At 49.7% G+C, this 26,178-nt stretch overlaps 1 protein-coding gene across 7 annotated transcripts in view; it reads left to right on the forward strand.

Annotated features, from left to right (window-relative positions):
• PHC2 (polyhomeotic homolog 2) overlaps positions 1-25,782 on the forward strand; it is a 103,452-nt gene extending 77,670 nt beyond the window's left edge. For 6 of the 7 annotated variants that reach the window (XM_059070887.2, XM_059070880.2, XM_067012084.1 and 3 more), the window contains 6 exons: positions 15,757-15,959; positions 17,645-17,774; positions 18,617-18,731; positions 19,798-19,939; positions 20,879-21,155; positions 24,374-25,782. In XM_059070887.2, the coding sequence (XP_058926870.1) occupies positions 15,757-15,959; positions 17,645-17,774; positions 18,617-18,731; positions 19,798-19,939; positions 20,879-21,155; positions 24,374-24,528 (1,022 nt within the window). In that variant the 3' untranslated portion in view covers positions 24,529-25,782. Of the gene's footprint in view, positions 1-2,125; positions 2,339-15,756; positions 15,960-17,644; positions 17,775-18,616; positions 18,732-19,797; positions 19,940-20,878; positions 21,156-24,373 lie in introns of those variants that run through there. The other variant, XM_059070900.2, reaches the window with a different exon arrangement.
• The last annotated feature ends 396 nt before the right edge of the window (positions 25,783-26,178 follow it).

Below are 26,178 nucleotides of genomic sequence, written 5' to 3' on the forward strand. Positions count from 1 at the left end.
CGTAAATTATATAGCGTGTTTTCTTTGTCTTTAACCAATTTGCTGATAGAAATATTGAATAGGACCTGACTGAAGACTCAGCCCCTGTCTGCAGGTTGGTGATAATCAACAGCCTTTGTTCAAGTATTTGTTATCCAACAGCCTCTGAATGAACTGACATTTGCCTCCCTTTCTTCATCTTGTCTAGAAAGCTCTCAAAAATCTCTTTCTGAAATCTAATCTAGATGATACACACATAACAAAGCATCTTGCTCCTGAGGTTCTATCTCATGAGAAAAGTAAGTTTTGCACAGTGGAAACAATTGTCAACCACCCAAGATTTAAATACTCATTCTGTATAAGTTTGAGTGCCTGCTCTGTGCAAAGCACTGTGGGGTGGGAGGTAATAAATACATAGAGAAATAAGGTCTGTACCCTACCTTCAAGGAGCTTAAAGTCCTCTGGGAAAGATGAGAAATGCACAGGAAAAAAAATACAGTAAAAACTAAGATATGATAAATGGCATAGAAAGATTATGGGTAAATGCTTTAAAAGGTAAGAGAGAAAAGTAACTGCCAAGTAGAGATTATCAGGATAGATTGCAGGGAGGAAGTGGCATTGTTCTAGAGCGAGGGTTGGCAAACTACATCCCCGGGGCCAAATTCATCACATCACCGGTTTCTGTACAGCCCACAAGCTAATAATGGTTTTTATATTTAAAAAATTTTTAAGATGACTCAAAAAAAGAATATTTTGTGATACATGAAAATTATACAAAATACGAATTTCTGTGTCCATAAATAAAGTTTTATTGGCACACAGCCACATTCATTCATGTAGTGTTGTCTGTGGCTGCTTTCCTGCTGCAACAGCAGAGTTGAGTAGTTGCAACAGAGACCACATGGCCTGCCAAGTCTAAAATATTTACTATCTGGTCTCTTACAGAAAAAGTTTGCCAGTCACTGTTCTTGAGTCTAGACCTTGAAGGATAGGTAGGATCTGGACATGTGGCATTGGGGACTAGTGAAGTAAAGGCAGGAGTGTGGGCATGTTTGGGGGACAGAGAGGCCGAGCATTCATAGAACAAAATTAAGTGTAAGAAATGCAAAGGCAGAAAGGGGGAGGAAATGTGAATATTAATGAAAGAAGGCTTTGAAAATTTGAAAAACGGGGTGGGGGGAACGAGGGAAAGAGAAAGGGAGCAAAGTAAACGATCAGGGAATATAAAATAAATGTAAAATGTGGAAACGAAGGAAAAGGGATGAGGCCTGAGGGGAAAGGGTTGGGGATATGAATGCTAAGAAAGGTAAGAATATGAGAAAATGTTGGAAATAGAAGTCAAGCATGGAGAGAGAAATTCGGGGCAAGTATTCAGCAAAGAGCTGGGGGATGAGGGTGCAGTGAGACTTGTGAGTCTCACAAGCTCTAGTATATCTACTGAATGAAAGTGCTTTCCCGACAATTCAGTTTAATCCAGCGTGGTTTAGTAAGAGAAGTAACGGTTATTGGGCTCCAACTGTATGCCAGGCACTGCAGGCAATTTGTATAAATGCCCTCAGCCTGCACAGTAAGCCTAAAGCGGAGGCATTAGGCCCGTTTATGGAGGTGTAACTGGGTCACTTTGGTCATTACTTAACCTCTGTGATCCTCAGTTCCCAGTGGGGAGGATAACGACTACTTGTGGGGTTATTGTGAACACTGAGAGAAAGTGCGTGCATGTAGGGCTTGACACATATTCAGCACTCAATTACTGCTAGTCGTTATTCTTCCTGCCTCCGACTTGGCCAGGCGAGAGTCCACCACCGCACGGGGGACTTTTGACGGTGCGAGAGCGCACATTGACGTGGCGCGGCGCCCGCCTCCCTAAGCAGAACCCTGACGTTCCTAACCGGCCGCCAGACCCCGTGCGCCTTCCGGAGGGCGCGGGGCGGAGCCGACGCGGCCGCACAAAGGAAGCGCGCGGCCCGGCTTCCGCGCCGGCGCCCCGCCTCCCTGAGGCCCCGCCCCGCGCGCCCATGCCCCGCCCCCGCCTCGCCCCGCCCCCGGCGGAGGCGGCCGCGGGAGCCCTGCCGGGACGCGCCGCATTGTCTCCGCGGCGGCTGCAGCCCTCGAGCGCCCGCCGCGCGCGCGCAATCCGCCGCCGCCCGCACCCCCGCCCCGGCCTCGCGCCCCCGCCGCCCTTTGTGGACACCGGCCCGGCCGGTACGGTCGGATGCGCCGCGGTAGCCCCGGGCCCCGGCTCGGAGGCTCCCGGCGGAGAGGAGGCGGCCCGCCCGGGCCCGGGACCCCGCGCGAGGCGGCGCCCGGCCGAGGGGTTGCGTAGGCCCCGCCCGGCCAGGCCCAGCCGGGCCCTGGACAGGTCAGTGCCCGTGGCGGGGGAGGGGTTCTCGCCAGGAGGGGTACCGCGGCCCGCTCTCGTCGCACTGGACACCGGGCACCGCCCTCCGGTGCCACTCCCGGCCCGGGCCTACTCGGCTGCCAGGCCGTGCCAGCCCGCGATTCACGCCCTCCTGGCGCCGGGGAGGTGTCCTGCGCCTCCCCCCGCGTCAGGGACCCTGCCTGCCCCGCACTTCCCCGGCAGCCGCTGTGTCACCTTCGGCGTGCCAGACGCTTCCGTGTGTCCCCGCACACCCCCACCCCGGCCTCGGTCCTCCGGGGCGGCGCTTTACCGGGGATGGACGGTCCGCTTAGGGACAGGGTTCTGGCATCCGCTGTACTCTCTGGGTAGGGGACTGCCTATCTTGGACGCCTGCGGCTTCGCTGGAGAGTTTTGTTTTTAATCCAGTTCAGTCTCACGAAGCTTTTAATTGGATGGAAAGGGACAAGCTGTTCTGTGTCTGTCCTCTCTTCCATTTTTAGAAGAGCGTTTTCTCTCCTTCCCGTGCCAAATGAAGGCATATTGTACTGTTGATTCTTTACATTAAAATTGGGACTTGTGAGAGTCTTTATTTAAATTGAAGTCCACAGAGAGGGAAATAATTTGCCCAAGATCAGGTTGCAAACTAATGGTGAACCTACAGTGTGAACTCCTAGTCCCCGGCTCCTGTATTGTTGGATACCAGTTTGTGCCAGTGATACCCCCGCCATCCCAATCCTCACCATCCCTCCTCCAAGGCTGCCTTTTAGACCTGAACAGATTTCAGTGACATACTTTCAGTTCTGATCAACTTTCCTTTCCTTCCTGCTCCATACCTAGAATGTTTACTTTCTTCCCATGCTGCCTACAGAGACACGCTCTTTTATTCTTTTTCCTGCTAAACAACTTAGTGACAGCTCTCCCCTTAGATATCTCCCATCCTAGATCTTTAATCCCCTTCCATTAGCATATTGGACCCAGAGGATCCCTTGTTGTGAAATAAGCTACCGACCTAAATCCACCATATGTCCCCGATTTTTTCTAGGACAACCCCAATTTAAAATATTCTATCACATTGTCTATCAACTAAGTGTCTCGATTTTTGGTTTAGAAAATAATGTCATTTTAACCATATCAGGCCCTGCTGTCCTGGCCTTTTCCAGCCATTTGGCTCTGGGGCATAACTGGGTAATCCAATTATCATTCACCTGGGATTTTTCATCCCCCGTCCACCCCCGAGTCAACCCAAATGTTGGAACTGCTAGGATTTCTAGATGAGTCTGAAAATTGCAGGCTAATGAGGCAAGGAAATTCCTTCTTGCTCCTATATGTCTGCCCCCGCTGCCCTCCCCATTTTTTATTCTGGTAGAGGGCCTCAGACCTGTGGCAGCGTCTATTGATTAGGGCTTAAGTTGAGGTCACATGGGATGCAGGGCTTCATATCATGTTGACTCCAGAATAGAAAGAAAGAAACTTACTGTGTTGGTTACAGGGCAGGAGATTCTGTCTTGGATCTTAAGATACCTGCACAGCTAAGTAGTTTTGGTTCCACTCAGATTTCACACACCTTCATTAGGCTCCTGCCTCATGTAAAGCATTATCCTAGGCACTGTGGAGAATATAAAAGTGATTTTCTCACTTAGACCCCAACACCTGGATCTATATCTGGAAATAGCCACATTTTTTTAAAAAAATTATTTATTTATTTATTTTTGGCTGCATTGGGTCTTCTAGGCACACGGGCTTCAATAGTTGTGGCACGTGGGCTCAGTAGTTGTGGCTCACGGGCTCTAGAGCGCAGGCTGAGTAGTGGTGGCGCACGGCCTTAGTTGCTCCAAGGTATGTGGGATCTTCCCGAACCAGGGCTCAAACTCGTGTCCCCTGCATTGGCAGGTGGATTCTTAACCACTGGACCACCAGGGAAGTCCCGATAGCCACATTTTTGAATCAGCTGATACAGTGTTTCCCACTGTTTCTTTACCTAAGTTCCAGTCCCTGCAAGGCGGGAACCAGAGCTTCTGGCTTGGCTCCTTCACAAGGGCTGGCTTCTTTCAGAGGGCCCAGCAGATGGGTAGTGGTGCTCATATGGCACCTGCCCTTTCCTGGCACTCTTATCACGTGAGCTCTGCCTCTCAGCCCACCCAAGATCTGTTTCCAGGCTTGTCCATACACATCAGGAAGAATAGATGCCTTTTTTCTCCAGCATTAATCTTTCCACTTTTCTGTTGTTCTTGAGTTGCTTTCTCAGTTGTCTAACTGCATTTTTGTGAGAGGTAGCTCCTGTTTTCATTGCCTTCTCCTCCCCCCCACCCCTTTTGAGCTGTTGTTTTATTAATAGGTGGCACATAGGTACGTAATGAATGTTGGTATTTTATCATGCACTCACCTCCCAGCCCTGTCCACTTCTCTTCCAGGTCCTGGCTTAATTTCTAATTTACCTTTATCAGATGCACTCAACATATATTATTTCCACTTCCTCAAAGTAAGGAGAAAACTCCAGCTCTTCTTCCTTCTGTCCCAGTAATGATTCTCCTGGCTGTAGGTCTCTTCAGCCATTGTTCCTCTGCATTTCAATGGAGGATAACCTTTTAGGAAGGTGTTGTTATGCTTGCTTCTCCAGACATATCTCCTGTGTCACTGACTTTCTAGTCTAAGCTGATTGACCCTGAGACTTCTCTTCCTGCTACCAAGGCCCCTTCCCCCATCTGTGACCCTGTGCCTGTGACTTGCTCTGGCTCAGCCCCAGAATCCACTCTTTTTCAGACCACATCCTTTTTCCTGCCTTACTCATTTCCTGCCTCAGATACTTTGGATCCCTTGGATCTTTCAGTGGGAAAGAGAAAAAGAGGAATAGATAGACAATTTTGTAAAGTTGAACTTTTCTTGCCTCTGGTCTTACAAGCTCTAACTTAGGCCATCCCCTCCCTAGGTTTTCTTGTTTTAGGGGGGAAAAAATGACTGCTATCTCAGAATTAAGAACCTTTACCTGAGGTTTTGAGTGTCTTTTTATCTCTGTTTTTTCTTGTTGTGAATGTGTGAAGAGGATGACTGGACTGCCTTAGACGCTTCCTCTAAGTCTCTGCCCTCCTTTGGGCTTTAGGCCTCACACTAGGCATTCGGTAACTTTGATGAATTAAGTTCACCCCCTTCCTATCAAAGTCCTTCACTTTGAGCTAGCATGGATCAGTAAACCAACGTAAAATTAAGTTGAAAAAACTAGGGAGTAGGATGGTGGCTCCAGTTCTGGTAATGCTGCTCCGTGTTAGTGTGACATTGACCGAGGGTTTTTTCTTCCTCTTGGACAGTCCAAGTTTATATTAAAGTTCTCCCAGCTGTGCAGTGCCGTTTATTCTCCAGACAGATTTGGTCCCATCCTGAAAAAGATTCACTCCTGAAAAGATACATCTACTAGAGTTGAGAGTAGGGAAATGAGACACCTTCATAGAAGCATAGTTTCTCTTTTATTCCCTTTCTTTTGTGCCATTTTGCAACTGGAAGATGAAGATGATGATTTTCTGTGGTCAGGAGGAATCTCACAAAAGTGGTTGTAGAGATTCTTTTGTGTTTTCCACCCCCGTGGAAAAGCAGGGTGAGGACTGGCTGCCTTATGCAATCTACTCTCATGAGGCCTTTGTACCAGTAACAAAAATGACTCTGCAGTGACTTAGCACCTTGTCTGGTGGAAATCAAAGCTGGGACTACCCCTCAAGGTAGAGGTATGAACATATACAGATTTATGTTTTCAGTGTTTTTGTGGCATGCTTTAAACTACAGTGTGAGTCACCAGTTAAAAAGACTCTGTTTGAGTATGTGTTCTGTTAAAAATGTTTAAAGTAGGCCTGTTCAAGATAACTTGAATTACTTATTCACAATTCAAATAGATGCAGGTTTCATTTCAAGCATTGACATTTAAAAATTTCAGTTTGAATTTAGCTACATCAGAACACTGATTTGATGCTTGCAAAGAAACTCCGAAACAAACCATCTTTAATTCAACTTTATGACATTTTGGAATTGTTAGGAAAATAATCAACCATTTATTTATCCAAGACAACAGTCTTACAGATTCAGGGCTTTTTTCCCCCTTCAATAACAAAAGTAGCATATAATTGCCAGGGTCAAGAAATGGTTGTGTTTTTTTTCGGCCCCGCCCCACGACATGCGGGATCTTAGTTCCCCAACCAGGAATCGAAAGTGCGCCCCCTGCATTGGAAGCTCGGAGTCTCAACCACTGGGCTGCCAGGGAAGTCCCGAGATGGGCTCTTTTATAGTTAATCGAGTTATACAGTTAACAATGATTAGTTTTTGAAGGTATAAAATATAGTAAGAAACATAGCATATAATTTAAATAATAAATTGTTGCTATGTGATTCATTGTAAGACCATTTAGGCAAGCATAATAAGCTTAATGGTTTGTTGTTCTTTTTCCTTCCCCTTCCAAATTTATTTATAGTTAGTGAAAAGGGATGTGCTTTCCTATACTTGAAATTTCCAAATGATTTTTTTAGTTAAATCCAAAAGAGAACATTCTTTCTACATCTGCCAAAGAAATGATTGCTATTAAATAGGGATTTCCAGTGTTCTAAGACGAATCCAGATGTTGACTAGAGTCCCAGTTTGCTGTTAGACTCTCTTGAAAGCAAAAACCTGTTTCTTGGATGATTTTCTTCTTAGCAGTGAAATTTGTCATAGCTTCTCTTAAGAAAAGATGACTGTTTGCTGCCGTGTCATAACCAACTCTTCTCCAGTAGATTAGGAGAAGCAGGCCTGATGCTGAATATTGAGACTGTTGGCAAGAAAATGAGAGTTCATGACTGCTGGGAGTTATTTTTAAAGCTCTAGTTGCATGGCTATTATGTCTCAAATACTGTATAATTATCCCTAGTTACTGATATCTTTAGCCTATTTGAAACCATCCATATGTGACCTAAATCCACACAGCTATATTAAGACATTTTTAAACAATCAAAGCAAATGACACTTTAAATTAAAACAAAATTAATGTGAATCAACTACCGTTTTTTAAAAAATTGGTTAAGTCCACATTTCCAGGCCTCCAGTAATCAGTATTAATCTCTTCTGTCAGCTGATTGGTAGCAAAGTAGCGTGATTGAAAACTTAGACAATAATTATTAAACGAAGGGGGCAGTGTTTTCTAAGAGCAGAAATGATCAAGAAGTTTTATTTGCAAGATAAGTATTGTCTATCCCATTATATAGACAAGGACAACTGAGGTTTGGCTTTCTCTAACACGTGCATGTGCGCTCACTCGCTCTCTCTCTCCTCTCTCCCATTTCTCTAAGAATATTAGTGATTCTGCAGTTGGTAAATAAATAAGGCATTATATCAGGCAACATGGTGGCCTTTCCTTGCTATCAACCTGAAAATAATCAGAGAATTTTCTAAACATTTCTAGTTGGTTTTTTAACTGTTATAAATCCATCTTCCATCATTTTCTCTTCAGCCTTTTAAAGTAATTTCTTTTCACAGGCTAAACTGCCTCCTGGCATTATAAGAACCACTAGGAAAAGCGGTTCTTTATTTGTTCCTGAGTTCTTTCTTTTCTGGTTCCTGGGGTTCTTTTGTGTAATACCCTGGGACTCTTTATGAAAGAAGTGCATAGGAAGGGAGGGAATCTGGCAGTTGTCATGTCCTTTGGATTAACGACTGTTGAAGGTGAATTGGGACATGTGGTCTACCCCAAAGGGCAGGTGCATTTCCCTTGTGTCGCAGTCATTGTCAAAGTGGAAGTAAGATTTCTTCACGAAGCCTTACTTCAGGAGTGCAAGGACAGGACACTGAGTAGGCCAGAGCACCTGAGGAACATGAATGATACCTGAGTTTGGACCAGTGAAAGAACAGCTCTGCTCTGGGGCTGCAAGAGGCCAGGCTCAGTGCGAGTGAGACTGGGGCAGTTTCCTAATCTCTCAAGTCTCAATTATGGGAGCCCTCCAATGGCCATGTCAGGCCTCTTCCACTGTGTCGTAACTGCAGTGTCTTATTTAATCCTTACCACAGCCATATGGGACGGAGATAAGTACCCATTTTACAGATGAGGAAACTGAGGCCTAGAGTAACTTGCCTGGGATTACAGACTAGGATTTAAGTTTAGGGTCTTTCTGATACCAGTCTTAACTGCTGGATAGCACAGCTTCTAAATGTAATAGTGCCAGGCATTTTACATATATAAACTCTTAACATTCACTGTAACCCTGCAAGGTAAGCAGCATGACTGTCATTTTTATAGATGGAGAAACTAAGGCGCAGAGCAGGTACCAAGTGCTTGAAGCTAGCTACACAGGTAATCAAAGATGGAACCAGAGTATGAACCCAGGTCTGCCCCAGTACTGGTGGCCTTTCCACTCTGCCATTTTTCCTCTTGTCTCCTGTGATCCTGATGTCTCTAGCGGAGAGCCTCTCCTGTTGGTTCCAGACCTTTTGCCTTGTGAAATCACAGCGTCTGCTAGAGAACTGTGATGTTAGGATATCTGGGAGCCCTCGACTGCAGCCCTGGAGACCGTAGGGCTGCAGAGCTTTTTTTGAACGCTGTCCCTGGCTCCCTGCAGCTAGTGAGCCATCACACGTTGACCAGCCGCAGGTGCTGCTGCTGAGTGGGACCTGGTCTTCAGCCTGGGCCGGGCAGCAGTGCTGCAGCTGTTTGGAAATCCCCCCTGGCTGTGGTCCCGAGCCACGCAGGGGCGGCTGCCTGTCGCTCCATTGATTTTTTTCCGCCAGAGCTGGGGGTGGCCGCTTGGAAAACGTTCAGCTGTTTACAATTCAGCTTATGTACACTTTAGCTGGGGAGTCTGGGTGAGTCAGAAGGCCCGCTTCTTCTGCCTGTGTCCTAAGAGACAGCCTGAGAGTCAGCTGTATGGTAATGGCCGCCAGGGAGGAGGAGGAGCCCTCCCTGCCAGACCCAGATGCTTAAGATCCAGGAAGTCTGTCTGCTCCCCAGTCCTCTTAACCCAGACTCAACAAGGTCACTGCACAGTGACACCGAGGCGCGTCTGAGGCAACCTGGCCCAGCTTCCCTTTCATTGGGCCGCCACCTCCCCAGCAGGCACCAGGTATGGAGCCAGGGCCTTGCCCTCCTGTGACTTGGCAAAGCGCCCCAAAGGGATCCTCCTGTCACAGCCCTTTCTTCCCTCTCAGGAGAGGCCCCTAAGAGCAGAAGTGCTCCGAGTGGCAGGGTGATGAGGGCACCTGCGTGAGACAGCCACGGCCTGCTGTGCGTCGGGAGCCAGGGGCTTTTCGTGGCTCTGACAGTAACTCGGTCCTTAGCAGAATTGAAAAGGCTACAAACATCTGGCATTGGTACCTCCAGCCTTCTGGTTCTCAGGAGGGACCCTGGGTGGGAAGGGGCCTACAATTTTCCCACCTCTCTAAGGGCTCCTTTTGTGCTTGTTTTAGAAGGTACTCTCTTCCAAATTAGGTGGTACCCACTCTTGCCTTGATTCTGAAATGCACACTTTAACTATGCACCCTTTTCCTCCTCTGGGAAATTAAGATGTTAGACCCAAGGCCCTTCTAACGCCAGTCCTCTGTGATCTAGTGCCCCTGATCCAAAATGTCCACTCTTCATGCCCCAATCCTCCCACCAAACCTTATCCCTAAATTGGGAGGAAAGCTATCTGCTTCTCTAAGTGATTCACAGCCAGGTGTGAATGGCCACAGGTGTATATTTGCATGTTAAAGCAGGCTGTTAACCAAATTAATCTCCTTAGTGGAATACTCTGTCAGGGTCCCAGGATAGAGCCGCCATTCCTCCTTCCCTCTCTCTTCCCTCTCTCTCCCCCTCCCCTCCCCCCTCCCCCCTCCCTTCACCCCTCCCCCCTCCCCCCCCTTTCCCTCTGTCTCTCTCTCTTAATGAGATATCTTACCTCCCTCACTTTCAGAGCAGCACTGATTTCTTTAGGGGCCCAAATATAACTAATGAGAGTGTAAAGGGAGGCCACAGCCTTTCCAGAGGGCTCAGCCCTCAGCTTGCCAGGCTGTGTTAGCACCAGGTGCATCTGGTCTGTGTCAGCTGCTCCCCGTCTGGGATGTGGCTTCCCTGGGCGTCACTTTGCAGGTGCTCCCCTCAGGGTCTCTCTAGAGCAAGCAGTTGTTTAGGAATCCTGCTGTCACCCCTCCTGGCCACGTGACTGGCCTGCTAAGCTCAGGCACAGTGACCCGGACTTCAGAGCCAGGGGCCTGGAGAGAACGCTCTGTGTTGTATAAGCGACCTTGTTTTGCCATTTGTCGAGCAGAATTTGTTGAAGGCAAATGATCCATGTTATCACCTATTCTGCTTCCTTGAATCCTTTATTAACTTCATTAGCTTTGTCTTTCTCCTGCTGCTTCCAAGCAAGGGTAGTTAGAAGTCTTGTGAATTAAAATGCCCCTTTCTCATGTCTGGAGAAAGTGGAAATAGCCACTGGCCACGTTGAAGGGTAGAGGGAGAGGCTCTGCTTGCCCTCCATTTCCTCTGAAGTCAGGTCTGCAAGGTGACTTATTTTAGGGGCAAATAGAATGAGTGGCCAGGTCATCTGAAATACCCACAATAAATGTTAGTACTGAATGATATTTCAGCATAACTGATGATTTTTGCCTTACCTGTGCTTATAAAGGGCACCATAACTGGTTCCGAAGTGGCCCAGATGGTGCGCAACTGGGGCCAGCCTGACCTCTGTCCTCAGTGGGCAGGAAAGAGGAAAGCTCAGCCTCTCTGGGCGCCTACCTCCTGGCCCCAGGGGTGGGGCCGTTTTTTATAGGTGCCTCCGGCCTCTGCCTCTAGAGGTCATCACGCCTTTCCAAATGCCTGGAGCCAGCATCAGTGTTTCAAAGGGACCAGGGAACCCAGAGCTGCAGCCTTTGGGGCCAATCTAATGCTGTATCTCCCTTCTGCTGAGGAAATCCTCACTCAAACAGGAAGAACTGGGCTAAGGAATAGCTCTCATTCTTCCTTATAGCCAGGTACCCAGAAATGCCACCCCCATAGGCAAGCACCAGCCCAGCTGCTCCCTCTCATCATTATCACCTCAGAAAGTGATGTGCCGGTCTCAGCTGGTGACTGGTTGCTGTCGGAAGAGTGAGGAGATCTGTGCTCTGGTCGAGAGTGAAGATGGAGAGCATGGGTTCCCCACGCTCCATCTCAGCAGCTGTTAAATGATTATCATGTATTGGACACTGGGTTGGCCCTGAAGATACAAATGAGACCCAGACAGCCCCCACCTAACGGCACCTGCTTTGCCTAGCAGAGGAGACGGGCCCTGTAGCAGATAATTTCACAAACTGGGCCACTGGGGGGTCCTTCCTATTTTAATCCAGTCCCTATAAGGGCTGTTTCTGCCAGCGCCTGTGAGACCAGACTGAGAAGCAACCTACAAGGTTGAGGCCTATGTTATGTAACAACTCCCCCAGAACACATTGTTTTGTTCATTCTGATCCAAATACTTAGCCCTTCGTGGTCAGCTGCAATTGAAGGCTAGATTCTACTTCCCCCTTCCACCACCACCACTGAAGCTTGGCTTTATTTCCCTCCTGCAGCCTCTCCTACTCAGGGTGTCCTGGCCTCCACCTTTCAAATCCAGGTAGCTAACTCTGTATGAAGGCATTTGAGACCTGTGGGAATCCCGGCACCACTTACAGCCTCGGCACTGGTCAAGGGAATTGAGTAAGGAAGAATTTCAAAGATAGAGAATTTCTTTGTCTCTGTCTTTCATCTGGTCTCAGGGCCAGCAGGGCAGGTTTCTGCAAGTTTAAGCTGCTTTCCCCTAAGCAGGCTGCAAAGCAGTCTGGGAGAACGGGAAGCAGATTAAATTAATCTCAGTGTGCTGAGCTTGGCAGGGGGTGAGATTGTGTATGGTTGTTCCAGAAATAGCCCAAACTCCTTTGTGACTAAAGCACATGATAAGGTATTGCCTACAAGATGACTGCAAAGCAAAACAGCTGCAAACCTTTGTACAGTCGTAAAACGCTCTCCCTCCCGTCCCTTGGATTCTGTGTCTCCTGTAACCTGCCCCAGAGGTATAATGGAGAGTGATAGTTTATAATGTTGTGGTGAAGGGGTTTATTAGTTTGTTCTCTTGCTTAATAAGATCCTTTTTTTAAAAAAGTTAGATTTCCAAAAAGTCTTTTTCCTCCCAGAGTTAAGTATTGGCTCTGTAGCCTCTGAGCTAGTGAATGTCTCTGTTTGCTACTGTATTTGGCATGAGGAAGGACTCTGACCTCAGGAGCTCCCCCCTCGTCTTGCAGTGTACGTTAGTAGGCACAGATCTGAGAGACAGGAGGGAAGGGGGTAGAGGGGGCAAGGAGAAGAGTCGAACAAGGTTGGAGAGATCCCATAAAAGGAGACACGGTATCAGCAGCTGTTTGGTGATAAATATCAGTGAAAAGAGGGAGGTGGGCATGATCCCAGAATTCAGAGGAGAATGGATTAATTCCATAGAAGTATTATAAACTAAAACAAGGGAGTCCCTCATTGCCCTCCATCTGTGCTCTCAGGGAGGAACGAGATTGTGTTCGAAAGAAACAAAACAAAACTCTTACCAACAGGATCTCTTGGATCAATACACTTGATATATTATGTTGGTACTGACTGAGTACCTGACTTTAAAAGATGCTGGCAAAGAAGACCTAGCGTGATGATGAATTTGCAGCCTTTTATGTAAGAAGTAGTCAAAGGAGCAGAGGGAGTATGGCCTGGAGGAGAGAGCTGGGCTCACAAGTGACATCCTTCATGACACCAAGAGCATTTCTGAGTGTTTCCCAGTGTGCTAGCACTGCACTGCTATTCATTTTCTCACTTAGTCCTCGTAGCAACACTAAAGGGTAGGTCTTATTATTGTCTGTATTTTATAGCTGGAGAAACCAAGGCTCACAGACAGAAGAGGACTTGTCCCTAATCCACTTGAGTGATAGAGACCAGTCTCTAAGCCAGGTCTAAGCCTGTGTTTTTGCCCATTATACAAATAAGATTAGCCTTGTTCTGTGTGGTCCTAAGGAATAGAACCAGGGTAAGTGGATAGAAATTAACAGAAGATAGATTTTTGGCTCATTATAAGGAAGAACTTATTAATTGAACTGCCCAAGTTGGGAACAAACTACTTCAGAGGTAGTGAGTTCCTTTGTCATTAGAGGTATTCAAACAAATGCCAGAAAATAACTGGGTGGGGCAATTATAGGGAAGGGTCAAGCATTGGTAAGGGGTTGAACCAGACTTTCTAATCTTGTGATTCTATAATCTGTACAGTAGCTCATTAGCGAAGCCATGGAATATTTTACTAGGCTCTAATTAGAAGTAAATAGCCATCATCTAAAAATAGGATTTTAACTTACATAGTAAGCTTTCTATTTTAACAACATTTATTCATTATTTTAAATAAAATACAGATTTGTTTCTTTACATATTTAAAATATTTTAAAATATAAAAGCAAAAATGTAATTATGTAAATACAGACTTAAATATTTAAAATTTAAAAGCAAAGAAACTTAATTTGATTGATTGTATAATTAACTCAGTCCTCCTAGTTATTCATGGATTGTTAAGGAAAGATTTTTTTTTTCTAGCTCCCAAACACCTTTACAATTTTAGAAAGACTGATTCTAAAGGAGAAATTTTCCATCCCTATAGAAAGGTCAAAAATGTCAAAAAAACAACTTTTTCAAAGGACTATAAACACGTAAAGGAATTTTTCTAACTTGCTGGTATGACTGTGTCTCCAAAAAAATTAATTTTAAAAAAATCTCAATCACATCTCTTAGGTAACTCCTGCTCAGCTCTGAAATTTATTATAGTTGAATTATAGAGGTCTGAGTACTGAAGGCATGTGTCATGGCCAACTCTTTTTTTTAACAAAAAAGATATATCCCAGTTTATTGCACATTAGGACTACTAGTAAGAAAATGAGCCGGTTATAAACCTTTTCTAAAATGAGTTTATTTTGATTTCTCCATGCCACATAATTAGGCATCGTGAATTCCTGTTCTGTGGTGGGACTTTTAGATCTTTAACATGAAATAAGAGCACCTTCATGTAAATTTTGTGCAAAAATTACTTAGCTAATAAATATACTGGAATTGTTTTTAAAGTGTGTAATACATACATTCACACTGGGTTATGCTTACCGTCAGTAGGCTTATTGCAATAAAGAAATGGCTTTTTCTTTCTTTTTTTCTTTCTTTCTTTTTTTTCTTTTTTAGGAAGTTCCAGGCTAAAGGCAACCTCAGCTTCACACAGTTGGTGGTAGAGAATGGCCCTGGGAAGGTGGGGTGGGGAAAGAGTTTAAAAAGTGAAGAGAGAAAAGCTGCTTCTAAAACAGTGAAGCAACTCAGGAGAGGTACTGTTTGGAGTGGAGGAAAGGGGGTCCCTTGTGGTGTGGTCCTGTAAAGGCACCTCATCATACTTACTGGAGCTCTGTCAGGCTCTTCAGAGAAAGGCTGGCAGGCCCGTGGAGAGGAAATCTTAAGCAGGGCTTTCCTTGGAGGGAAGGAGTCTGTGGTTGGCTGAGAATCAGACTGGATGTGGAGCTGAGAACTGGACAACAGGCTTGATTGGGAGCAGGAGACCTGCAGAAACAGCATAGAAAACCTCAGCTCTGCCTAGGGGCTTCCTCGGTGGAGAAACAGAATACACACATATCTTAATGCAGTGATCCCAAATAACCAGTCTCCGATTAGGCAGATCTGTGTTAAAATGTTTACTTGGGGTTCAGTACTTTGACATTTCACAGCACGCTTAAAATCTAACCCTTTCCTGAGGAACCTCGTAGAAGGTTCATTTATCCTCTCTCCCCCAAGCCCTGTCATGCCCCAAGCCCTATACCTAGTTCAGCTTTTCATCTTGGTTTTATTTATTTATTTATTTATTTTCCGGTACGCGGGCCTCTCACTGTTGTGGCCTCTCCCGTTGCGGAGCACAGGCTCCGGACGCGCAGGCTCAGCGGCCATGGCTCACGCGCCCAGCCGCTCCGTGGCATGTGGGATCTTCCGGGACCAGGGCACGAACCCGTGTCCCCTGCATCGGCAGGCGGACTCTCAACCACTGTGCCACCAGGAAAGCCCCTCATCTTGGTCTTAGATGTCACCTTGAATACATTTTCTCCCTTGAGCAGAATGTTAACTTGTCTGTCCAGATCAATATTGACCAAGGTCTTAACTCCTCAAAGGCAGAATTCTTGCCTGTGTAACCTGGTTGGACTATTCTTAGCACAGTTGGGAAATTAAGAAACACTGCTGGCGGAGGAGCTGCCTTGTTGCAGAACAGACTGTAGTCTCACTTGGTAGTGGGTCCATTGAGACTGTACCACTTTGAATGGGTCACTGAGGGAGGGGACTGCTTGGTTTGCATCATCGGGCAGTGTTGAGTCCCTGCTCTGCTACTGGCCTAGACCTGGTTCTGACACCCCCTGCTTGTGTTTTCCTGCTTTCCCTTGTACAGAGACAGGGCAGGGCATTGTTCATGCACTGACCGACCTCAGCAGCCCCGGCATGACCTCAGGGAACGGAAACTCTGCCTCCAGCATCACCGGCACTGCCCCCCAGAATGGTGAGAATAAACCACCACAGGCCATTGTGAAACCCCAAATCCTGACGCATGTTATCGAAGGGTTTGTGATCCAGGAGGGGGCGGAGCCTTTCCCGGTACGGACTACTTCTTTTCCCCTCTTTTTTTTTTTTTTTAATAAGTATACTTTGGATGTGTATTAGAATAGCTTTACATTTCCATGTAAAATTTCTGAAAATGTGAAAAATTTGCTCTTTCCTTGCTAATTTTCCCCCAAAGGAATATCAGAGCCATTTTCTTTCTAGGATTGAGTGTCTTCCTAAAGTCCAGAAGGGGTCAGTGATTAAGAATAATTGGCAAGACCCCTTGGTTAGAAGTTTCCACACGGACTCAGCTGTGTCCCTGCCTGGTGAAGTGCGAACCCCTTGGTTAGAAGGGAGTTCACATTGGGGTATTTGGTGCAGGATGATGGACTTTGGCATTCAGGTTTGAATGCCAAAACCCCCAAACGGCAACACTTTGGCTGGTTAGAGAGCAAAAGGAACCTGTATAGAAGAGAATTCTCAAGATCTGTCTGAATGGAAGACAAGCGAACAGAGTTACAGCCTGAAGCTTCTTTTCTGGGGACAGAGCCTTGAAAGGGGAGTGAATGAGGGGCACTTCAGAAAGGGGCACTTCATCAAGTGTCTCCAGTTAAAGCATAAGACCAAGGGGAAACACAGAAGAATCAAGAAAATGGCTCATTAGAACAGCACCCAGAGCCAGTAGTGTGTAGTATGAATTGGTGAGACGGGTGGCCTGCTCTGTAGGTGGGAGGAGCCCAGAGCCAGGTGCACTCCAGCCTCTCTCTTGATAAACTTAACTGGCTATTAGAGACACAACACCTCCATGGGAGGCCATCTGTCTTTTGCGCATTCTTTGGATCCACGAGTGGTTTGAATAGTCAGCCGAAGCCTCTGAGCTTGATTAACTGAGATGGGTGGACTGCCCTTCTAAAATGCCAAATGACAAAAATGCCAAGACAGGTTTTTGTCGTGGAGGTCGGTCAAGGCCTGTGGCACCTTAGCTATAAGTAGCTCTAGCCCTGTCACACCCCTTCCCTCATTAGACTAGGTCCTCCCTTTGGCCCCCTGGAGAAGCTCCAGAACCCAGCTGATCTCACAGGGTCGATGCAGATTGGACAGCAGCCCCAGCATCGCCCTAGAGATCTGGCAACCAGGCCACCTGCACAAAAGGCAACAAAGGGAGTGCACCAGAGTGAATCAGCTAGTCTGGGATCCTGGCACCACCGAGGGCCTTTGCTTTCCGGTGTGGCCCAGCGTCCGCGTTTTCCTCTTCTCCTCCGTGGCTGCCTGTCCCTCTGGCTCGGGTAGGGCAGTGGTAAGGGAGAGAACAGTAACGTATCCAGGAACGGCGGCTGGGTCTGTGTGTCACACATACAGTCACACACAGCCTCAGCTGAGTGCCTGCCCCGTGACGCGTGAGTGCTGGGGCCTGGCCCTTGTCCTGGTGCTGCGGAAAACCTGATCCCTGCCTCCATCTCTGCCCCCTAGACGCTTGGAAGAGTAGATATTCTCCTGACCTCCTAAGCCATCCATTGGCCCTGGGTTGAAGCCATTTCCATCCCCGTGCTTTGGTGGTCATCGGCATCTTGCCTCCTGAGCTAAAGGCAAAACAGGCCTTGAGCAGGGTGTACCTGGATGGTGATACAGGGGCGGGCATCTGTGCCTGGGTGCTTTATACGTGTAATTTTGATGAGGCTGGATAGCAAGGAAGCATGCCCACCTGACCCTCATGGCCTCCATGTTGCCTTGTCCCCTAGGTGGGACGCTCATCCCTGCTGGTGGGGAATCTCAAGAAGAAGTATGCACAGGGGTTCTTGCCTGAGAAACTTCCACAGCAGGACCATACCACCACCACTGACTCAGAGATGGAGGAGCCCTATCTGCAAGGTAGCGTCTCAGACTCTGGATGCTGGGGCTTCTGATGGGGCTGAACAGGACTCAGCAAGGCTAGAAGGTCCTTTCCTGGTATCCACAGAGGGGCTGTGAGCCAGGGAGCGTGTGAACATGTCAGCTGACCAGACGTTTCCCCCAGTGCCTGCTCAGCCCTGTCCCTAGAAATCGGACAGCAGTTCCTGCCCCTGAGGAACTGAATGTGCCCTGCCTGTCTCCAGCCCCATTCCTGCCAGCCCCAGGATTCCAAGAGCGGCTTTGCCCGCGTGAGTCACTCACCAGTCGTAGGCCTGCAGGAGCGGCCCCAGGTGGCTTGTGCCCTTCCTCTACCGCCTCAGGAGCCTGCACTCAGGACGGGGGCCAGCGAGGGCTGCACTTGCCACACGAGCCACCGACTAAGCGGAGGTGGGACGGGACGCCCACGTAGGCTGCAGAACTCCTGGTCTCTGTTACCGAGGCCGGCAGCCAACTGGACACCCAAGGGAAGGGCGGGGTAATTCCAGATCAGTGGTGACAGCATTGAAGCTTTCCCTCTGAGCTGCCTGCTCTCTTCCAGGGTCATAAAGAGGGGTGCTGGTTCTTCCCCACCCGTGCTTTGTCTCATAGCCCTTAGAAGAAGAAACTGCCGGGTATCCAGGGGCCATCTTTGGACACCTTTGGATACTTTCCAGGGGTGAAACAAAAATTACAAAAATTACAAAACTGAGCGACAAAAGCAGTTTGGCACTCTCCAAGCCGCTGCTGCAGGCAGGACAGAGCAGAGAGGCCCTGGGTGGCGCTGTGGGCAGTCCTGTGGGGACTACTCCTTGTCCACGCTTACCGATTTTCATGCTTTTCAGAATCCAAAGAGGAGGGTACTCCCCTTAAACTCAAGTGTGAGCTCTGTGGCCGGGTGGACTTTGCCTACAAGTTCAAGCGTTCCAAGCGCTTCTGCTCCATGGCTTGTGCAAAAAGGTAAGAGCCTCAGCCTCTTCCCTTTTCTTGGGATTGCACCTTGGTACCCAGCTCCTTATTTCTGTGACCTGCCTGGAAGCAGCATCCTGTCACTCGTTCACCAAAGAACTCCCATGAGCAGAGCAGGGTAAGCGGCAAGGGTCCAAGGGAAGGAAGCAGCATTTAGATTGTCTGGCCCTCCTGGGTCACACTGGCACCCACCCTTGGCAGCTCCCATCTCTTTAGGGTTTACTGAAGCTTCCACCAGAAGCTTTGCGCAGAGCCACTGCGCTGGCTACAGATGTTTCCTTTGTGAGCATTCACGCAGCTCAGAAGACACATGATCAGGGTAAACACCAACGTTGTTTACTGTGGGCCTGCTGTGTGTGAGTCTCTGCGCTGGGTGTTAATGTGCATTATGTCATCTAATCTTCAAAGTAATACTGTGGGGCAGGTATTGCTATCATGCCCTTTATACATGTTAGGAAACTGAGGCACCAAGGAGAAGTAATTGCACCTAAAGCCTTCGAGCTGGGGATCTAGACTTGTCTGACTAAGCCCGGAGTGCTCCTTGTGCCAAGAGGGAAGAGGCCTGAGCCCCCAGAAAAGAGGAACTCTCCAGGCCCCAGGCAGAGATGCCCTGCACACCAGCTGGAGTAGGGCTGTGTGCAGCCCTCCCTCCCCGCAGGCTGCGCTGGAGGGCCTCCCACACCTTTGTGACGCTCTGCCAAGCCGTCCCCCGTCAGAACAGAGGACGCTCGTTTCCCGGCCCCGGTGATACGTGGAGTGGAGCGTGGCAGCCCTGAGTTCTTAACGCGATCCAAGCTGTTGTGCCAGGCACTCTGCACACATTAGCTTATGTGATTGCCAGACCGGTTACAGAAAGTGAGGGGTCTCCTCCCCAACTCTAGATAAGGAAATGGAGGGGCTAAGTGACTTGCCCAGATCCACACAGCTAGTACTAAGTGATGGACTTGGAACGGGTAGGCAGACTCAAATTTTGCCAAGTATCTTGGCTGCTCTTACTCCTCCTGGGCCATTCGCCCCGCGACTGCCCTGACCGCCCTTGTTCCCCTGGCTCTGGCAGGTACAATGTGGGATGCACCAAACGAGTGGGCCTTTTCCACTCAGACCGGAGCAAGCTGCAGAAGGCGGGAGCCACAACCCACAACCGCCGTCGGGCCAGCAAAGCCAGTCTGCCAACACTTAGCAAGGATACCAAGAAGCAGGTGAGAGGCTGGCAGAGCCTGAAGCTCGTGCTCTCGGGTCCCCACCAACTTCCCTTCCTAACACGACCCGGCATGCCCGCCGTCCTTCTCCGCTGCTGGCGTCAGTGCTCCATCATGTTCTCATCTCTCATGATCTGTCAGGTCAAGCCATCTCCCCATGTCCCTTCATTTAGAACCATGGGTGCTTCAACTTTCCCTCTCCGTGACCTTGCCCCGACTTCACCCCTTTCTTCCAGTTTGCCTCCATCCTTGACTTCCGGGGCTCCCCTGCCTGAAGAGACAGGCTGTCCCAGGTAGCACCGGCCTTCCGAGGAGGGCTAGGTGAGAGGCAGCCGACACCCTTTACTTCCCCTCCTTGTTGCCTCTCTGAACATCAGAGCACTAAGTCCTTGAAGGTGTCTACCAGGAACGTGGGTATTTGTTCATTAAATATGTTTTAGCACTGGCTGTACATCAGGAGCTCTTAGCCACTAAATCTCTTAAGTTGTGCTACAGGAACTCAGCCTAGTATGATGCTTCAGACCTTATGTGTATTTTGCTGTTTACTGTTACTGTTTTGGCCATAAACCTCTTTAAGAATCTGATGAAAGCTACAGGCCAACATGGACATACACAAGAAAATTTAAATGCTATTTCAGGTGGTTTACAGACCATCCCCCTAAACCCACAGAGCCCTGGTTAGAAAACCCACGTCTAGAAGAAAGAATAGACGTAGAATCAGATCACTCCAGTGTAGTGTGGTACACGCTCCAGTGCTGGCACCGACTCTGCTTAGGATCAGAGGGGGGACATGGCAAAAGATGCTTTTTGATCTCGAATTCAAAGATACATAGTAGCAGACCGCATAGCAAAGGGAGAATATACCTGCCTTTGTCCAGCACTCTGTTAGAGGTGCTTTATGCTCCCGTCCTGAAGAAAACCGTTTCTCTGTGCTCCCAGCCAGCAGGCACTGTACCCCTCTCAGTTGCTGCCGCACTGCAGCTAACACACAGCCAGGAAGACTCCAGCCGTTGCTCCGACAACTCAAGCTACGAGGAGCCCCTGTCACCCATCTCAGCCAGCTCATCCACCTCCCGCCGGCGACAAGGCCAGCGGGACCTGGAGCTCCCTGACGTGCACATGCGGGACCTGGTGGGCATGGGGCACCACTTCCTGCCAAGCGAGCCCACCAAATGGAATGTGGAAGATGTCTACGAATTCATCCGCTCTCTGCCAGGTAAGGTCCTTGGAAGTTCCACGCGTGCCTGGAGTAGCAAGGAAAGCGAGGGTGTGAGAGACCTCACCTGTGGCCACCAGGAGAAGACCGGGCAGTTCAGGGAGAGGCTCGGGTTCAGGAACGGGGGCAGAGACGAGTAGGAGGAGGTACCTGCTGGTAAGAGCTTACATTCTAGCATGCAGCGCCGACTGTAATGTTCCGTGGCTATAATCTGCCATATCGGTGAGGGGCCTGTGTGAAGGTGATGACGTGACCAGCCATGTGTGTCTCCGGGGCGAGTTGGGAGGGGCATCAAGCGGGAGTGGAGGAAATCGGTCAAGGAGGAGTGACGGTGGACAAGCAGGCCTGTGCCAGATGGAGAGACTGCCTCAGGGGGCAGCCTAAGCAGAGGCACAAAGACACGCAAGCATGTAAAGGAGCTGGTAGCTACACGTGATCCTGGGTGCACAGCGCCGGTGGTCTCTAGGGTAGGATCTAGAAATGAACCTTGAAAGACCTCCCATCTGCACGGCTGCGCTCGCTGAGACCAGAGCTTCTCCACTGTTTCTTCCGCCAGTCTCACCCAGCCACTGACCAGGTCAGGCAGTGGTGACCGTAAGCCCGTTCACTCAGAGACCAAAGTGGGATACAGTGGTTAAGAGCAGGCTTCGGAGTTAAACAGAACTGGGCTCAAATCCTGGCTCTGCCACTTAGCCCAGTGTATTAGTTATCTGTTGCTGCATCCCCCAAATTTGTAATTGCACAGGTAATGCGGATAAGGAATTCAGGAGTGGTTTAGGTGGGCAGTTCTGCCACAGGGATTCTTAGGAGGTTGCAATGAGGATGTCGGCCAAGGCCATGTGAAGGGTCACCTGGGGCTGTCAGATCTTCTGCCAGGGTGCCTCACTCACACGCTTCTCAGCGAGCATGTGGCTGCTGGCAGGAGGCCTCAGTCGCTCTCCCACGGGTCTCTTCAGAACGCTCATGCTTGGCTTGAGTGTTCTCGTGACGTGGCAGCCAGTTGTCCCCCCAGGGGGTGATCCAAGAGAGCAAGGTGGAAGCCACCCACCATGCCCTTTACAGTCTAGCCTCAGAAATCACATTCTGTCACTTCAACAATATCTTGCTGACCACACAGGTCACCCCATTCATTGTGAGGGACTCTTGAAGGCATGAAAGGGAAGCAAGGATTATTGGGAGCTACTTGGAGGCTGGCTACTACCATAGTTCACCCCAGTGATTCATGTTCCTCCCTCATGCAAAATACCCTCACCCCTACCCGAGGCCCCACAAGTCTCATCCCATTACAGTGGAGGTTCGAGGTCCAGGATCTCAGCATCTAACTCAGGTCCAGGCACTGATGAGGCTCACTGGGTCCAGCTCCTCAAGGATGATTCCTCTCCATCTGCAGACCTGAGAACAAGGAACGGGTTATCCACTTCCCTCCACAAACCTAGGATATGGTGGGATGGGCATCGGGTAACCACGGTAGACGTGCCCATTCAGGATGCTCCGTTCAAGAAGGGAGAACGCAGGAGGCTACAGGAGTCAGCATTCCATACCAGGGCATGTGTTGGCATTTCCTTGATTAGGACTCAAAGCCCGGAGTGATTCTCTTTCGCTGTTGGTTCCACCCTGAGTCATCCTTCCTTTCCCATGAAAGGTAGCCTGTGGAGTTGTTTTCTCAGCCTACTTCCTGCTGCTTTTATTTCATATTACCTCTTACTCTTTCCGTCCAGTCCCTGTGAGCAAGTGTTTCTGCCAGATGATTCTCTCTTTGTGGGCTTTTTATGAATGTTATACAACAGTGTCTTCAAGACAAGCCTTATTCCACATTAGGTTTCTTCTGAAGCTGAGGGACAGTGCCCTTAACAGTCTGAGGAGCTGGGCCATTGAATGGAGAGGCTCTGTGAGGCACGCCCATAAAATCCTGAGAGAGCGTTTGATCCAACAGTTCTCTGAGGCAGCACCTTAGAGCTTTCTGCGGTCTTAACAAAAGATTTAAGTCACTCACCCCGGCAGCTTCATCTTTATAGACTGTCTTTTTGACTGTGTCCTCGATTTGGTCTTTGCCTAGAAACCATTTCTTAATTTTAGCATCACTTGCCATCTGGAGAGGCTGAGGAGTTTCAAAAGCAGCAAATCCAGGCTCCTTCCTGTTCACATTTTCCTCGACCTCGTCCCTCCTCACATTTCCTGCGGCCACGGTGGGAAGCCAGGTGGCACCTGCAGTGGTCTGCCTGAGGTCTCCTGAGGCCAAGCAACATTCAGGAGGCGTCTCACGCCCACTGGGTTACCACCAGCAACAGTGTTGCTAAATTTTCTACTATTTCATAACAAGGATCCCTTTTCTTCCAGTTTCCAGTAAGCTTCCTCACGTTCCTTTAAGCCTCCCCAGCAGTTTCCTCAAAGGCCATCAGGCTTCTTACTCCCATCTCTCAGGGAACCTTAGACCTTCACTGCCGCTCTCCTCAAAGTCCCTCCAGCTCCCGCCCACTGCCCGGTCCAAAGCCACGCCCACATGGTGAGGGGGTGGTGATGGCAGCACCCATCTTCCAAGTATCCAGATCTGCATTAGTTACCTACTGCCATGAAACAGATTACTCCAAGCCTAGTGGCTTAAAACAGTAATCACTTAATCTCAAGAGTTCTGTGGAGTGGCTTAGCTGGGCACTTCTGGCATAGAGTATCTTTCAAGGGCTCAGTCACAATAGCAGCCAGAGCTGCAGTTTCTGAGGGCTTGGAGCTGGAGGACCCCCTTCCAAGGTGCTGCGCTCACATGGCAACGGGGGGGCTGGCTCTGGGCAAGAGGCCTCAGTTCCTCTCCAAGTGGGCTTCTCCAGAGGGCTGCTTGAGTGTCCTCACGACATGGTGGTTGGCACATTCCAAAATAAATTATCCAAAAGACCAAGGTGAAGCTGCTGCGCCCTTTATGATCCAGCCTTGGAAATCCCATGCTGTTCCACAACACCGTACCGATCTCCAGGGTCAGCTCAGTTCACTGGGGTGGGTGGAGGGGGCAGGGTGAACAAGGAGGTGTCGGGTCACAGGACCACCGTAGAGTCTGGCTACCTTGGGAAGTCACTCAGCCTCTCTCAAGCTGTAAAATAAGAACAGCAACACCTTCCGCAAGTTGTGGTCATGAGGATCAAGTGAGATGATGCATGTGAAGGGCAGCGACTGCCAAGCGTGCCCGCCGGTAGCTCTCATTGATACTGTCTTTGGTCATGTCCCCTCAGGCTGCCAGGAGATAGCAGAGGAGTTCCGTGCCCAGGAAATCGACGGGCAAGCTCTGCTGCTGCTCAAAGAGGACCACCTGATGAGTGCCATGAACATCAAGCTGGGGCCCGCCCTCAAGATCTACGCGCGCATCAGCATGCTCAAGGACTCCTAGGGCTGGCCGGCCACCGGGCTTCCAGCCCCGGGCTCCTCCTCCCGACGGAGCACAGCCAGCGGACACTCCTGGGGGCCCAGCAATGGGGCCAGTTGAGGGAAGGGGCCTTCCCTGTGGGGCACGGCTGGGGAGGAGGTCTCCGCACCTCCTCAATGGCTCTCAGGGGCCTTTCTTTCTGTGGGAGGGGCAGAGAGGTAGGTGGTGCAGAAGATGGGGCTTTATGCTTGTACATATTGATAGCACTGGCTTCCTCCAAAGTCCCACTACTCTAGCCCCGCTCTCTTCCCCTCCCTCTGTCCCCCATTTTCCAGGGGGTATACGGTCAGGGCTCCCAACCTGAGTTGGGTCACTTCCAAGGGCAGCCGCCAGGCCTGCCTAGAGGCCTCGGAAGCCCTTGCCTGCCTTCCTCCACTTCTTTCTCCGGGCCCAGCTAACTCTCCTGCTGCCAGCTTCTCCCACTGCAGCCTGTTTGTTTCTGAAGCAGCCAGAAGGGTTCTCCCCCTTCACCCTCTACAGGTGGAGGGAGAGAAGTTGGGCCCAGTTTGGCCACGCCTGCTGGCACAGACGCCTTAACGCTGTGTGTGTGACTGTGTGACTGTGTGGGAGCCTGGACTGACAGGCCGAGAGCCACCCTCTGGCATCTCCAGGTGTTTTGTAGCAAACAGCCACTTAGTGCTTTGTCCTGGCCTCCACTCAGCCTCAGGATGGGGAATAGGAAAGAAGGGCCGCCTCAGTGCAGAGAGCACGATCAGAAAGTGATGAAGATTAGTAGGAGATTTTCCTTTCCAGATGGCCGTGGTGTCTCCGCAGCCCCTTCCCGCACTGTGACGTCCCCCCGACTGCCCTGCTGTGTCACAGGCGGCACTGAGGAAGCTGCTGGTGGGCCGGGCCGCGCCTCCCCGTCTGCCTGCCCGCCCGCCCGCCCGCCCTGGGAGCCCAGAGGTGGGGCCCAGCGAACGTCCAAGGGCAGAAGAGCTGGAGTGACCATCACTGAGGTGAAGAAGGCAGCCTTCGGCCTCGGGTCCCACACTTCTCTGCCTCTGGAACTTGCTGGCATGGTCTGAGCTGCCGTGGAGGAGGCGGGGCAGGAAGGGCGGGGCCTCTGCAGACTCCTGGGGACAGTGGGACTCTCCCTGGGCGGAGGGTGGGTGCCCTTCTGAGCTTGTTCTGTTCCCCACTCACACCCCCCAGGCAGGGTTGGAATGAAGGACTTTTTTAACCTTTTGTTTTTTAAAAATAAATCCGTAAAATCTGTTCCTTCTGTGCCTCTCTCCCCTGGGACGCCTTTCTGTGGTCCTGAATGGCTCCTTTTCATCTGTCAGGAGAGGGGTGGGTCCTTGGGTTGGGGGAGGGACGACCACCTTAACAGGATAGCATCTCCTCCACGCTTCGCTGGGGCTGGGTCCTTTGAGGGTGCCCCTGGCCCCAGTCCACGTGAGAAAAGCAGATCCCACCTCTGCTCTAAACACGGGTGTCCCCTGGAGTGTGAGGTCCAGCCCCTTCAACTCTGAGCCCCCCTGCCCGGCACTGCCACCAGGGAGACAATGCTGTTGGGCCAGGGATATCTGGTACACCTGAGGCAGAGCCCAGACCCTTCCCGCGGCCACAGACACCTGTGGTGGTTGCAGCTCCATGTCCAGACCTGTCCTT

Source organism: Kogia breviceps, chromosome 1 (genome assembly GCF_026419965.1).
Source record: "Kogia breviceps isolate mKogBre1 chromosome 1, mKogBre1 haplotype 1, whole genome shotgun sequence".
Taxonomy (NCBI): Eukaryota; Metazoa; Chordata; class Mammalia; order Artiodactyla; family Physeteridae; genus Kogia; species Kogia breviceps.